At 38.2% G+C, this 14,644-nt stretch overlaps 1 protein-coding gene across 1 annotated transcript in view; it reads left to right on the top strand.

The window, feature by feature from the left end:
* Nucleotides 1-14,644, top strand: part of LOC145776069 (NACHT domain- and WD repeat-containing protein 1-like) — a 41,972-nt gene that overhangs the window by 1,113 nt on the left and 26,215 nt on the right. Inside the window, exons 3-14 of the mRNA XM_082587473.1 lie at nt 1,768-1,853; nt 2,661-2,777; nt 4,019-4,143; nt 7,787-8,019; nt 8,814-8,977; nt 9,520-9,613; nt 10,559-10,789; nt 11,375-11,568; nt 11,645-11,850; nt 11,996-12,257; nt 13,226-13,389; nt 13,471-13,674. Of these exons, the coding sequence (XP_082443599.1) occupies nt 1,768-1,853; nt 2,661-2,777; nt 4,019-4,143; nt 7,787-8,019; nt 8,814-8,977; nt 9,520-9,613; nt 10,559-10,789; nt 11,375-11,568; nt 11,645-11,850; nt 11,996-12,257; nt 13,226-13,389; nt 13,471-13,674 (2,080 nt within the window). The remainder of the gene's footprint in view (nt 1-1,767; nt 1,854-2,660; nt 2,778-4,018; nt 4,144-7,786; nt 8,020-8,813; nt 8,978-9,519; nt 9,614-10,558; nt 10,790-11,374; nt 11,569-11,644; nt 11,851-11,995; nt 12,258-13,225; nt 13,390-13,470; nt 13,675-14,644) is intronic.

The raw sequence follows: 14,644 nt of genomic DNA, 5'->3' as shown, positions 1-14,644 counted from the left end.
GCATATCATTTAGAAGATATTGAAAGAAATTGGAAAGCACAAATAGTGTAATGAAAAAAAACTGGAGGGCCCTTTTCAATTCACACATTAAATTTCTTTTCATTGAAATAAGTCGAAATTTACAAAAAGTGAAATGAAAAAAAAATGGAGTTGGGCCCTTTGTGAATCCACATAGGCCATTCAATTTATTCTCATCAACAAAAGTTTTTTGTTTTTAAAAATTGTTTGGTGTAGCCAAAATAGCATTTCTGATAGTTTAATTACCGTATCATTTCATTTTCAACATTTACATACAATACCGTAATTATAAATATTTTTGACTAGTGATGGCACGAGCAGGAAAAACCTGTCCGCTACCGCACTGCAATGTCTTCCCGTACACTGCAACGCAAAACATCTCAAAATGTCACACTGTCCCTGTACCACGAAAAATAAGAGTGCACTTGCGCAAGGGCACATCAAATGCAAGAGAATCTATTAAATGAAAGCAAATTTTGGAAAAAATTTAGGGCCTATTTAGGCAATTGAGTAACTTGCAGCACTTATTATCCACTTTTGATAGCTCATCTGAGTTGCCTTTTATCGAATGTTGGGTACTTCTAGCAGAAACGTTCTTCTGTATTTACTTTTTTCTGAATATTAGCACATGAAATTGCTCTTATCTTCAAATACCTTATATGCTTGGCATATCACATGTTAATCGGACACTTCACTCTGTCAATCTCGGTGACCGGGCCTGCGTCAGTGATTCAAAGCCTCTACAAGTATGCAAAACTGCCAGGATCAAGCTCTTCAAGAAGTTTTCCCAGTCCGAGGATAAAGATTCAATCAAATCAAATCATTCTTATCACAAGTGACCTGTTTATTTTTGCCACTAACCAGGTTACCATACCCTAAAAACTTTAATTAACTTGAATGCCTGCATAAAATAATGAAAGCTTTGCCTTGGAATGAAATAATGTTGAATAAAAATAATTGAACACCTGATCCTCAAAACGCTTTACATTGTTTTGTTTACAAATTACAATCACTATGTTTTTACCTTGGTTCACAGAACAAGTAGAGTTGCCATATAAATCATAAAAATGGTGAAAAACAATAATGTTACCAGATGACCAAATCTGAATGAAAATTAATAATTTCTACAGTTTTGGTTTCATCCTCAGATTTCATCTGCGTGGTACCGCACGGCAAAGTTCAAACAGTCAAAATTACGCGTGGTATGGTGGTATTATCGCGTTGTGACCATACTCCATTGGCAGAATTTTTTTTATTAGAAATTGTTAACACTTTGAGCTTTCAATCCGAGCAAAGGTGTGGCCTAGCTAAGAAATGATAGACCTGTGTTAGCATTTAGTTTCACTTGTGCTGTTTTCTAAACTGGTGAGAAAGTTTATTTAAGTGAACCACATTCCACATAAGTGCAGTGAAAGAATAGCCTACACAACACTATAGGTCTGCTTGACGATAGAGGGCCCAAAATTATTCTGGCCCCGGGGCCCACAAAGGGTTTAACACAGCACTGGTGACAGGTGCCAATACTAGTTTCGGTTTGTTCAAACGGAATAAACAGTATCGTAGACAATAAATATTACTTTTAACAAACAATATCTTGTAAGTGCTATTATAATATTTTAATCACAAACTTTATGTTTTGTAAAACAATGACAGAACCATTGAACCAGCATGATTGCTGTAGAATGATGTAATGAAATCCGATCAGTATCCAGAAATATTTCTATTTTCTAAACAAATGCGTTTTTTTAGACATGGCGATTGAGAGAAATCTACTGCTGGAAAAGGCTTATCCTAATTTACGCACGTTTTGTCAGCAAATCGGATTGGAATTGCAGGTTACTTCTTGAAACATTAATAACCTAGGCTTACTACTGTAGGCCTTTTTTTGATAAACTAGCGACAAATAAAAAAATTAAAAGCTAACAACTATCACCGATGTGGTTATGGAGAAGTAGCCTACAGATCTGCACTAGCACTTTTGGCAAGCAAAGTGTAGACAATAGACCATCCCTTTGCTCGCCTTTAGCGTTAAAATTACATACAATGTATTGATATATATAGGGTAGTGCGGGGCAAGTCAGGTCACATTTTGGTGTTATTGTGTATATCTTTACACCACTAAGTGCGCTAAAGCATTTTTTGAGTGTATTATTTCCAAAGAAAAAGTTATGCTTGATTAAAATCAAACTGACCAGTTTTACCCGACGACTTGTTTTGCCTTAAACTACCCTATAGAACAGATGCGTAGTGTACGGTGTATTTAATGTAGGCTACGGTAACGCTTTACTTACTCATTACTCTACAATTTCACAACAATCAAACCGTTTAACTGATATTTATCCACGAAATTTTGATTGCATATTGCACATACAGTATTTTCATAAGTCGCAGATTTTTCTAAAAATCTCCATAATTTAGTGGGAAGTGAAAACTTTAGTCTCTCTTGCAATTTCGGAAGATAAATTATTACGTTATGAGACCTCAGTTGAGAACATCTGCCCTCCAAATATACCACAAGGAGCTTGGTGGTTTAACAACCGTACGGTACAGTATTTGTTTAAAAAACGCTAAGCAGATCGCTTTCACCAAGGCTGAACCAAAATTCCACCACCATTGAAAATATCTTTTTCTCCGTCTTGAAGGTTATGGATATGCGCTGGGGAATACAAGACACGGCAAATGTAGACCACTCTACGTGCGAACTTTGCCTGCGAGAGATCAAAACGTGCAGAAGACTTTCTATGGGGCCGTACTTTGTCGTAAGCTTGACCGGAGTAGCCTGACTTATTTGATTGCTGAGAGGCATTCCAGAAACACAAGCGTTAAATCGGACATAAAACTTTATTTTTAATAAATTTTTACTCTACAAAATTCAAAATTACCTATTTACCAACAAACGCATTTAAACTTGTCTATTCTTTATTTTTTCTTATTTTGAAACACCTTGAAATCACAAACCTGTTTTCGCGCCGCCTCGTAGAATGGCTGAAAAGTAGGCCTATAAGTCACCTACAATTGATAAAAAGCTACCTTCATTCTGTAACTAACACAAATGATTCAGCATCGCACACTCCTGTAAAGAGGTGTAGCACCCGTAGATGTGGTCTGTTGAGAGTAATCTTGGAGGTATCCATAAAAGACGCCCTGATAAAATTTCAAAAATTGACCCCTTCCTCCCATGTCCCCAAAAAGTCCGCAATTTGCAACCCCTTCTTGACTGCGGTCGTATTTTATGACCAGCTTTTTATCATAATGCGTTTGTAAATATTTGCTTGCTAACAATCTTTTTTAAAACATGAACTCATTGGTGACGTATTCTTATAATGTCACTTTTTTTCTTTTCATTCAAGTTTTAAAAACAGGAACGTTTCAAATGTTTAAGTTGCATAGCCTAATTACCTTTGACTCATTACCTCCTCACCCCTGATATTTCATAATCCAACTTTCAGCCAAATTTATGAAAACTTTTTTCTGAATACGTAACTTATTTTGAAAAAAATTCTTTCAATTTTAAAATGATTTGAGACACGTGTAGCCTATATTGTACTCCGTGCCAATCAAATGCCACGCTACTGTAAGGCCTATGTGTACAAATACATGATATTTCAAATTCTTCAAATTTTTAATGTATAAACCTACACTGGAATGGAATTATTATTATTAACTTATCGGCAAAAATGTTGAGTAAAATTTTTCTTGTGTTTAGTCTTATCAACTTTTATCCTATCCATCATACAGTAGGCTAATATGTTTTTGAAACCAAAAAAAGAAAACAGGTTTTGAAGACTTTTGTACATTTGCTTAAAAATTTGTAATGCTATCTAGTATTTCTAATTCTACTAAAGACAAAGTGATTGATAGGCAAACTAAGTAACGAAACAGTTTGGTATGGTTTTAGTCTAGAAACTGTTGAAAATTTTATAGTAACCGAGGATTAATTCTAGAAGCACGAGTGGAATATCACACTTTTGGTGTTTGTTTGCTCTGAATATGTTTATAGGCTTTCATTGGAAATCGCTACGGGTACAGACCGATACCATCTAGCTTATCATCGGAATGTTACAATAGTTTCTCAAAAATCATTGAGGAATACAAGTACACTAACTCAGATCTGATATCAGAATGGTAAGTCTTTCCCTAACAAAAACATACCTATTGCAACTATAGTTTTACGGTAACCTGAATAGTGAATAGGCTTACGTGTCGCAAAGGCTTAACAATTGGAGGTAGGCTACAATAGGCCAACCTATTTTATACTGTGGCCATTGCTTTTGCATATTATCACCTTAGTAATCACCGGGACTGTTTTTGAATTAAAAGTCTGTGGATGTTGTGTGCATGGCTGAGTGGTGAGCGGTGGCAGCCAGGGTTGAGATTGGCCTAATTAATCAAGGGATTTTTCTGGATTAAATTTTCGCCCTACAGACTACAACATCGAGACTTTTCACGATCAACAAAGTGACATATGACAACATCGATGAGACACGCATCGAGACACTTAATCACATGTCTGAAGGTGGGCACGAATATTGACTCTGTTCTGTAGCCTTCGTTCAGTAAATCCAAATCTTCAAGTTTACGCTTGGATGTGTCCCACAATTTACATCCATTAAGACATACATATTTGCTATTTTATAGGCTAATGATTGGTAGCTTATAGATTCAATCCCTACAGTAGATTCAATCCCTTATTCAGTGGCGCCTGCAGGGGGGGGGGCAGGCGGGGCAGCCGCCCCCCCAATGTATTATTTTTTTAATATTTGGATCCCAACCCCAAGTAAGTCAACTCAAGTTGCAAGGGGGGGGGGGGAGGAAGTAAAAGCTCTCTCTTTAAAAAAAGTATGGAAAACCTTGATGACTAAATTGTACAGTAGATAGAAAGATTTTCTACAGAAGCAAAGATATAGACTTTTAAAATTTTTAACTAACGCCACATTGATGTAGAAGAATAACAACCTGTTAAATTTTTGATACCTCACACTCAGGCCCGGATTTAGGGGGGGGCAGAGGGGGCAGTTGCCCCGGGCCCCCCGACTTTTGAAGGGCCCCCCTATGTGGAAAAAAATGTGATTTTGTGTTATTTTTTCCCTTTTGGTCTTTAAAGTTTCTGCAAAATGCTGCGCAGTACTGGACTGATGCTACTGTAAACGTAGAGATGGTTTTTCGCGCGTAGGCGCGAAAAATTTTTTTGCACGGGAGCCCCCGATCTAAAAGTGCCCCGGGCCCCCCATATGCTAAATCCGGCCCTGCTCACACTCCCATGACTTCTTCCGCGCGCATTTTGGCATTAGTTGCTTGCAGTGATTCTTTCACTTAAACAAAACGTTTTGTTTCAGCAGTTTTGAGTTGTTCGATTCAGTTGTAAAAGAGACTCAATTTCGCCAATATTTATCATTTATGTTTCTTCTTTAATCTCAGCAGAGTATAAAACTTGTAAAAGTTTTTCATCCATACGACGTCATGAATGAAATTATATCTCAAATCGGCGTAATGACGTGACATCATCTAAACATTTTACCGAATAATAAATTAACAAATTCGATCGTCAAAAGTGGTTTGGTGGTGGTAAATATTACGTAATGAAAAAATGTGATAAGGTTGGAAGATATTACGTCATGTATTTGCAATACAAATATGAAGTTTAAAATTTATTCTTTTGTTCATAGTCGTAATCCTCCTTCAAAGCGGTACTACAAAGAACAGTTTTCGATAAGGCGGGCATCAAGAATAAGTCGACATGACTTTTAACCCATAGAAGGTTGGGCTCCTGGAGTCTTGCTCAGTTTGGGGGGGCTGTCAAATCTTCTTATGCTTTAGGAGTAATATCTCTGTTATTTTGGCACGGTTTCAAAATTTGGGATTCACTTTGTAAAATTATTCACGCTGAGCATATCCGAAAATTAAAACTATGTGAATTTTAGAACTGCTCATATACGTTGAAATGTTGAGGTCACTTATGAGTGTAATTTGTAGCGTGAGTTACTCATTATTTTTTGGTAGAGTAATGAAGAACGTGCATAGTAATGTTGTAATTATTTTTTTTTACATTATTTTACATACAGCCAATGCCCTTCACGCTGTGAAATAGTTAGGATTAACGAGACATGGGCCAAATTAATTACTTTCATCCAGCTGGTGGGAAAATGTTTCACAATAGAACATGAAATATTTCAGAGGATGTGCTGAGAAATGCCTTACATCTTTCAATTTATAACCTTTATTCGCTCAAAATTTCAGCTCAATAGAGGTGAATAAAAGTTAGGAAAAGTCAAGAAATCTCGTAGTCGCAGCCTCAGTGATTTTAGAGATACAATTGTTGATACAAAAAAGTTGAATTGACAGCCCCCCCCAACCTTCTTGCATGTCTTGCACCAGTGGCGTAGCCAAGGGAGGGGGGTTCGGGGGTTTCAACCTTTCAAATTGAATTTACGGATGTTAATACATTGTTTACAAGAAAAGTTTTAGCCTATGATGTAATTTCTCGTCAAACTATGCAAGGATGCAAGCCATCTGCAACTGCTGAGATCGCTTGGTCGATCTAGATTAACATCTAAACAACTATTCGTTATACAAAACTTGAATATATCAGAAATAGCCTAAAGTAACTTTATTGTCTCAAAGCTTTTTGTTTGACACTCATCAAAATGTATGACCTCTATGACGTTACATTTTCTAAACTTTGAGTTTAATCAACCAAAGAGAAAATTGATAAATAATAAAACTGTAATAATCTCGCAAAAAAAAGCAATCAACCTATGTCTCTAAAACAAAGTTTGCCTAATTTTAAACCAAACTGCATTAAAAGAGCGAGTTTTGCCAATACCAAACATTCAAATATCTCAGTCTGGAATTAGCAACAAGAAAACATAGAGACTTAGCTTTATTTCCGAAAAATGCCGAAGAAAACATGATTTTATCCTTTTGCTGTGCCACCGGACAGCAACATTTTACAGAAATATTCATACCCACAATTTTGTTGAAAATTCTCTCAGAATGCACCAAACTGAAAGTAATTTTTCAAAATTTTCTGGCGGAGGCCCCCCAGACCCCCCGCCGCTAAGTGTCGCCTTCGGCAAACACGCCATCAGGCTTCGCCCGCCGGCTGTTAACACCCCCCCCCCCTTTCAACATTTTTGACTATGCCACTGTCTTGCACTGGCAATATTTTGCCCCTCCAATGTTGAAGGTCTGGCGGCGCCACTGCCCTTATTTGAAATGTGAATCTGTATTTTCTTCACGCACATTTTCGTTTTCTATGAAGCACGCAAGCTTATTTAAATTTTATGCAGAAAGATTTTATAAGGTGACGAGGTCAACTATGAATTGAAAGACAGCAAGAATGTTGAGAGCTTCGTATCTTACCTGTCTGCTCAAGGCCAACAACATATTTCAATAAAGTACCGGTAGCCTAAAATGTTTAAATCAGGAAACTTTTTTTTTTGTCGTATCTAGGCTTACTCCTGGTGATTGAAGATTTAGATAAAGTGGACGGGAAGGCAAGGAAGCCAATCTTCGTGTCCACCTTCAAGCATGCCTTTAAGTGTCCTACCAAAGACACAGCCGCATGCTCCAGAGCGGTGTCGAACCGGCGTCCTTTCGATTGCCGTTCCAGTGCTCTCACCACTCGGCTATGCAGCCAAACAATTAGCCTTCAGTCAAAGCACACTCAACAAAATACAGCACACTGAACATCATAGACGTGTTTCAAAATGCCTTTTGTGGAATCGTTATGATTTCAACCACTGAATAATTATTTTACTTGTTAAAGGTACAAGAGGGACGACAATGCAGTGCCACCGTGTTATATTCTACAACCAATAACAGCAAAATACCCATCGTTTGATGATGCAGACCCTGCAAATGCAGACAAAAGAATGGCAGACAGAAAAAGTTGGGAACAAATCTCAAGTCGCTTATCCGAAGTTTTACGTCAATGTGCCAAAAAGGCAATGGAAGAGGAATATTTTGAAAAAGAAAAAGGAATGCTGTTTTTTAAATCAGGTGGAATGAAATGCTCAATGCTCATATTTAGGTTAATGCATACAGTTTACTTAGCCTAACGTTGGTAACCAAACCAATATCTTCTACTTTACCAACTTTTGTCGCAGTGCAATCTCACCCCAAAACATAGCCTAACCTAAACCGATCGTTGTTATAATCATATGTCCAGATTTTTTTAAGTAGGCTAAGTTTAAGTTACCGGTATATAAATGATTTTAGGCAAATGAGCTCCGAAACATCTGGAAGAAGCTTGCGTCTACATTAATATGCTCATTTAAACTAGGCTAATTTTTATTATTTGACATAACCCATAGCGTAAATTTTGCATTTAGTTTGGGAATCTAAATTATATTAAGCTACACATTTTTATAGTGCAGGGCATGCTTCTACAGCTCACACACACATCAAACAACGTAGATTTAGAATCTCTTACAAGTCAGCAGTTGTGAACTAAGCAAATGGCAGTTGAGCAGGCGACAACTGAGCTAGCATCATTTCAGCAAGTGGCTGATAGTTGGTAAACGACAAAACTGAGAAAGTAACAACTGAGCAAACCGAAACTTGGCATGTCACAAGTCAGTAAATTCAGTTTAGCAAGCGATGACCATGCAATTCCAATGCTACCTGATAATTTAATTTGCTGACTTGGACAGTAGCTGAAATGTAATTGCTGAGTTGAAGCACTTGCTGAGTTTCCGCATGCCGAGTGGTCTGACAACCGTAGATGTCACCAATTTAACTTTGTCGTTTACATTAGTTGGCGTACCAAATTAATCCACTACATTTTCATGCAGTGACTGAGATGGAAATCGAAGAAGGATTGCTGAGTAAAAGTCCCAAAAAGTCAATTTTCATGTATCGCCGGGAAATTACTGACATCGCCGACCATGTTGAGGAGCCTGCTGCTCTGCGTTATGTTGATCTTAAAGGAAGAGGAACAGTTGACGAGGAAGCTCAGGTAGCGACCCTAGGCGTACGCCGTAGGCCTACAGTATGAGCAGTACCTGGCACAAGACACAGGAGAAACCCCAAGAAAACTAACTGTGAACTGGGCATCTTCTTGTCAAACACATATAGCCCCAAATTCCGAGTGATTACTTTACCTTCAGCTACTCACAAACCTCTAATTGCGTCATTGGCCGAGACAAAAGCCAAACAATTTTGCCTTAAAGTTAAGATTTTTTCATAGCCTACCACGTACCGTACCGGTACTTTCACCATGCTTAGTTATGGTAGCCTATTTTTTTCAAACCAAGTTAAATAGGCTAGGTCCTAATCGAGTGAATATTGTACCAAGCACATGAGTTTAGTGGTTTCCAATGCAAACGCACGAAGTTGTTTTTATATGGGCTACATGATCACTTTATCAATTTGAACATTGTAGTTTTAGCGAGTCATATGAGATAGATCTACAGTTCGTCTACCACGTAATAGCCTAATTTGTACAAAGAATAGAGTCACTAGACCTAAAGTACAAAAATCGATTGCTTATTACGTTAGACATTGCTTGAGAAGTTAAAATCCGAAATTGCCCAAGTCATGGAAGATTCAGACAGGATCAAGATTTACCCAATACAGTGGCTTTCGGATGAAGGTTGGTTTAATAGGACTGTTCGTATCATTGTAGGGACGGTACATTACGGGACGCGCAACTCCGTTGTTCCTTCAACATTAGAAGGGTCAATTGCCAATTTGACATTTTTTTACGCTTTACTGCTGGCTTGCTTTCAACTGAAAACCTTAAATTACTTTAAAACCAACTTCACTCTTCTTATATAACCCATAAAAAGTAAATTGTTTTGTAAATTACAAAAAAACGTAACCCTTCTAGTGTTGCGGATAAGCCAAAAGCGGATGAAGTTTCGCATCCCTATGATCTACCATCCCTAGTGTCATTGTAGCCTACAAATATTAGACTTTATTTTGTCCTGTTCTTAAACTAATGGTAGGCTACTGGTAGTTGACAAAAACTTAACTAAAGATAACATCGGCAGCCGTGGCCGAGTGGTTAGCGCGTTGGGCTCGCAGTCGAGAGCCTGCATGTTCGACTCCAGCCACCCGCACTTGCTGTTGTTTCTCTGAGCAAGAAACTTTACGATAATTGCCTCTACCTAGTGATCGATTTCGAGTAATGGGTAGTACTAAATTTAAGTCATAAGTACAGTAGACAATCGGAAACAGACATTGCCGTCGGCTGCAGCGTGGGTCAGGTGTACGTCGGAAGGCGTACACCGATGCATAGCGCTCAAGTCCGCTTTCCTGCAATGCAGGATAAAGATAAACAAACAAACAAACAAACAATAGCCTACACTGGAAGTGTGCGTGGTAATCTATGCAAAGATTGGCGAATGAAGTCTTTACTGCTTTTTTTTTGTAGAAAAACAAAGGTTACTGATTGCTTTTGTCAAATTTCTATTGTTTGAAAGTAACCTACACCAAATTGAAAAAAGAAAACGATAGAAGCTATGGTAGCTACTTTTCTTTAACTAACAGAATGGAGTGATAGCTAAAGCTAAAAAATTGCATATTTTGACTTCAGGAATAAACCCAAAATCAAAGATTCACATGAACTATTTGGAAAAATTTTGCAACGACTTTGTAACTGACATGAAAACCTCTATCAGTCTTTCCATCAACTCACCTGATCAGAACGACAACTCTAATGACAACCCAACGTGGACTTCTGATTGGATGTTTGAAGAAGTTGCACACCATACTTCATTCGCTCAAAAGAAATGTGAACTTTTTTGCGGAAGAACTCAACTGATAGGTAACGGCAGTTGAGCGATAGGCCATACAAGCAATGAACCTATTAGAAGCACAAAATCGATTAGAGTAGGCCTAGCCTACGGTAAGCTATTTGAAACATAGCTGTTCGTGAATGACCTCTTTTTTCAGCCGATAAACTAACTTGCGGATTTTTATTCCTGTGGTTGGAGTTTTAAATCAGATCACGTAAGCCTTGTTAGTATTAAAGCTATCTCTTATAAAATCATCACTTTGTTTATCTTCCTCTTATTGTCAATGTGGTGTTGAGAAACAGACCACAGACGACATCCTCAACGATTTCACCATCTTCAACCTACCCAACCAAGAGAAAGATCTGCATGTCGTGGGTAATGAATCCAAAGCTTGTAGCATTCCAATGTAGTTCGCGAACATCGTGAATCTGGGATGGTTATAGGATAGCCCTCGGCTCCAGCAGCTCCAAACAATGAAGAATCACTCTATTTTTAAACAAATTGAAACGAGTGAGCTCTAAACAGCGTAACCCTCCCAGTCCGAGGGAGTGGGGCGGTTAGCACGGCCCTGTATAAGACTATCTTAATAAAAATATTTATTTATATTTTGTTAGAGACAATTTACAACCATTTATTCGACAAAGACAGAACATGTCCTGTCACCGCATTTGGAGAGTCAGGAAAAGGAAAAACTGCGTTGATGGGCATGCTGACGCAATATTGTCGACAACGATCGGAGAATGATGTTGTGATTTACCGATTTCTTGGTACATCACCCAATTCCTCACACATACACAACGTTTTGCAGGTAGTAAAACAATTTTAAGATCTATTGTGACGTGTTGTCTTTATCTTTAAGTTTAACTTGTGTATTCAATTTATAGACTTTAATTTTGCAAATTACGGAAGCCTTTCAACTGCCTGTTCCTGCGTTCCACATGCTGCAAAACTTCAATTCTGTTGTTCAACGATTTTCGAAATGCCTGAACGACGTTTCTCAAGTACTGCAAAAGGACACCGGCCAGGGAGGAAATTTGATTATTATTCTTGATTCCCTTGATCAGCTTTCGCCATTAAACGGTGCATATCGGTGCGTATTTTGTGCGGAAGAACAGAAACTTAAAACCTGTGCGTAGCCTAATTTGTACTATTTGTGTATTCCTAAAGATGTTAAGAATTATACTGTAGGCTATAACATTTTTTGTTGTTGTAAATTTGAGATTATTTTTTACCAGTTTGAATTGGCTTTCAAAGAAACTTCCTCGAAATGTCAAGATTCTTCTATCGACCCTTCCTGACATGAAACTTGGAGTTTTGACGAATTTGCGCTACTCATTTCCCGGTAAAGCTTTCATTGAAGTGCCAGACTTGGATGAACAAACAGGAAAAGAAATTTTAGATGCTTGGCTGGCAAAAGAAAAGAGATCATTAACAGATGAACAACACCAATTAGTCATGGACGCTTTTTCATCTTGTCCTACCCCTTTGTTTTTGAAGGTGAGTAAAAATGTCTTTTGACGTAAACGTCGTTTCGGTATGAAGTAGGCTATTCCTTTGTCTTTGTTTCGTTTCTCAGTCGAAGTGATTTATTTTTACAATGTGATAAAACGGCGATATACGAATCGCGGGGTTTAGCCCAAAAACAAAGGGCTTGTTTCGTTATGTAGCCTACTTCGTAGGGCATTGACACTGTTTGATTCGTAAAGCGCTGAGGAACAACGCATATCTTTGACTGCTACCTTAGGCTATATAACAACACGCATTATTGTGATCAATAGTTAGGAGAGTTGGAAAATTTGTTTCGGACAATCACCAAACGGCCAATCAGTCATGACCCCTCCCGCTGATGAATTCAGCTTGCTTCAATCTATGAGATGTAGCCTGTCCCTTTGCATTAATGCTTGGATCCTACAGAATTGCTGCTGTTCTCTAGTGATCTTCTGGCGCTGTCCAGGAAACATTGCCTATCCAAGCCAGTAGAAGGACAGAGTATCGGCCCCAAAAACTAAAACGCTTTTTTTTTTTCAAAGAAAAGAAGTTACTCAGTTTTTCTTCAGCAAATTGAAAACATTGAATTGTTGTACCAGTAGGCTATATAAACTGTATTTTCAATATGCAGTAGGGTTGGTGGTCAATGGTCCATGCAGTATTAGCTGCAGGGACACACATATTTCGGACATATAGCCTATCGTATTTTTACCAAACTCATATGCAACGCGTACGTTGATCCATGCTTAGCTTCACCAATCTGTTGGACTTTGATGACCGGTTTGTAGAAATTTACCAATGGGATCTGGCCTCAGTAAAAAAAAGGTTGCCGATCCCTGACTCTTGTAGTAAGGGCAGTCCAGCCTACAAATCCGCTGACACTAAGTAGGCTAGCTCAGATAGCTACAACGAACATCGTTAACACAGTAGCCTGCTCCTTTTTGATTAAATTACTGTTGTACTCTGCATACTTTCAGCTCGCTTTTGACGAAGCAAAGCACTGGCATTCCTACACCGACGTGAGCTCTCTCAATATGGCGAAAACTGCACGAGAAGCCATTTCTTTGTTTTTTGACCGCTTGGAGCTTGTTCATGGCCACATGTTTGTCAGCAGAGCGCTCGGTTATCTCGTAGCTGCCAAGTTAGTAAAATTATGACGTTCTAATTTCAATCAATTGAGTTGCTTCCAAATTTTCATTAATTTTGTAAAAAAAATGTGCAGAAGTGGGATATCTGAAGGGGAATTGGAAGATCTTTTGTCGCTAGATAATGACGTACTGGATGGCTCTTACACGCATTGGTCTCCGCCATCTAAAAACATTGTTCGTATTCCATCACTTTTGTGGACTCGCCTTCGGTTCGACCTTGGTGGAGATATTGTAGAAAGACAAACTGTCGGACACACCGTTCTCGCCTTGTACCACAGGTAACAGACCGAATACTAGCCTAGCCAGTAGCGTATCCAGGGATGACACTTCTTCACGTGCTCCTTCAAAATCGAGGAAAAACATGCAGTATTTCTCCATTTTTGTAAAGATTTGGCTCAGTCACATGACATTAACCTGACTAACGTAACAAAGCACCAATAAAAGCGATCTTCAAGATCACAATTTTAATTTTCAAGATCACTTGTGATCTTCAAGATCAAGATCATGTCCATCTCAGTATATCCATTATCCAATTACCCCTAATCCAATGTTCAGAGGGGTATGAGGTGAAATGTGCTTTGTAGCTTGTATACCACCAGGAAAGGTGAGGACAATTCGGGGAGATTTTTTTTAATTTTCCTGCTGTGCAAACTTCATAATAAAGCTTTGTCAAAGCAGAAGTTACTGAAATGCTTCTGTGCTTAGAAAAAAAGATTTCAAACTTAAGTTTCATTTTAAACTAACTTAAACCTTGTTATAACTGCAACTTTTGCATAAATGTAGTGTTCAATTAGATAATTTCGTTTACAAAGTGAGCGTATTGGGTCACAAAACACGCCGAAGTAACTAAAACAAGATAAAATTTAGCTTTGGTGCACCATCAATGTTTTCTAGATCCGGCATACTGGGCCTGACATATGTTTATTTTGGCTTCGGCTGCACAAACAATCCGCTTACGGGCTACGACTGCGAGTCGTATATCCAATGTACCTACACGCCGCTGCCATCAGTGAGATAGCCTAGGCTTATCTATATTTGCTACCTCAAATACCGTGACAAACCATGAAGTGTTACATTAGCAAACAAATTCAACTCAGTGGCCTCTGTCACTTTTTGCAGCCTGATATTTTAGGAAAAAGTTATATTCAAGAAAATATTAATTTTTATTTGTTTAAAAATTAGACACAAAACAAAGATTTGATTCGTATTGAACATTCACCAATGTGTCCGACCCAGAATCATAAAATT

The sequence above is a fragment of the Aplidium turbinatum genome, chromosome 8, assembly GCF_918807975.1.
Source record: "Aplidium turbinatum chromosome 8, kaAplTurb1.1, whole genome shotgun sequence".
Taxonomy (NCBI): Eukaryota; Metazoa; Chordata; class Ascidiacea; order Aplousobranchia; family Polyclinidae; genus Aplidium; species Aplidium turbinatum.
The sequence above is the reverse complement of the archived record's forward strand: the minus strand, read 5'-3'. Positions and strand labels throughout refer to the sequence as shown.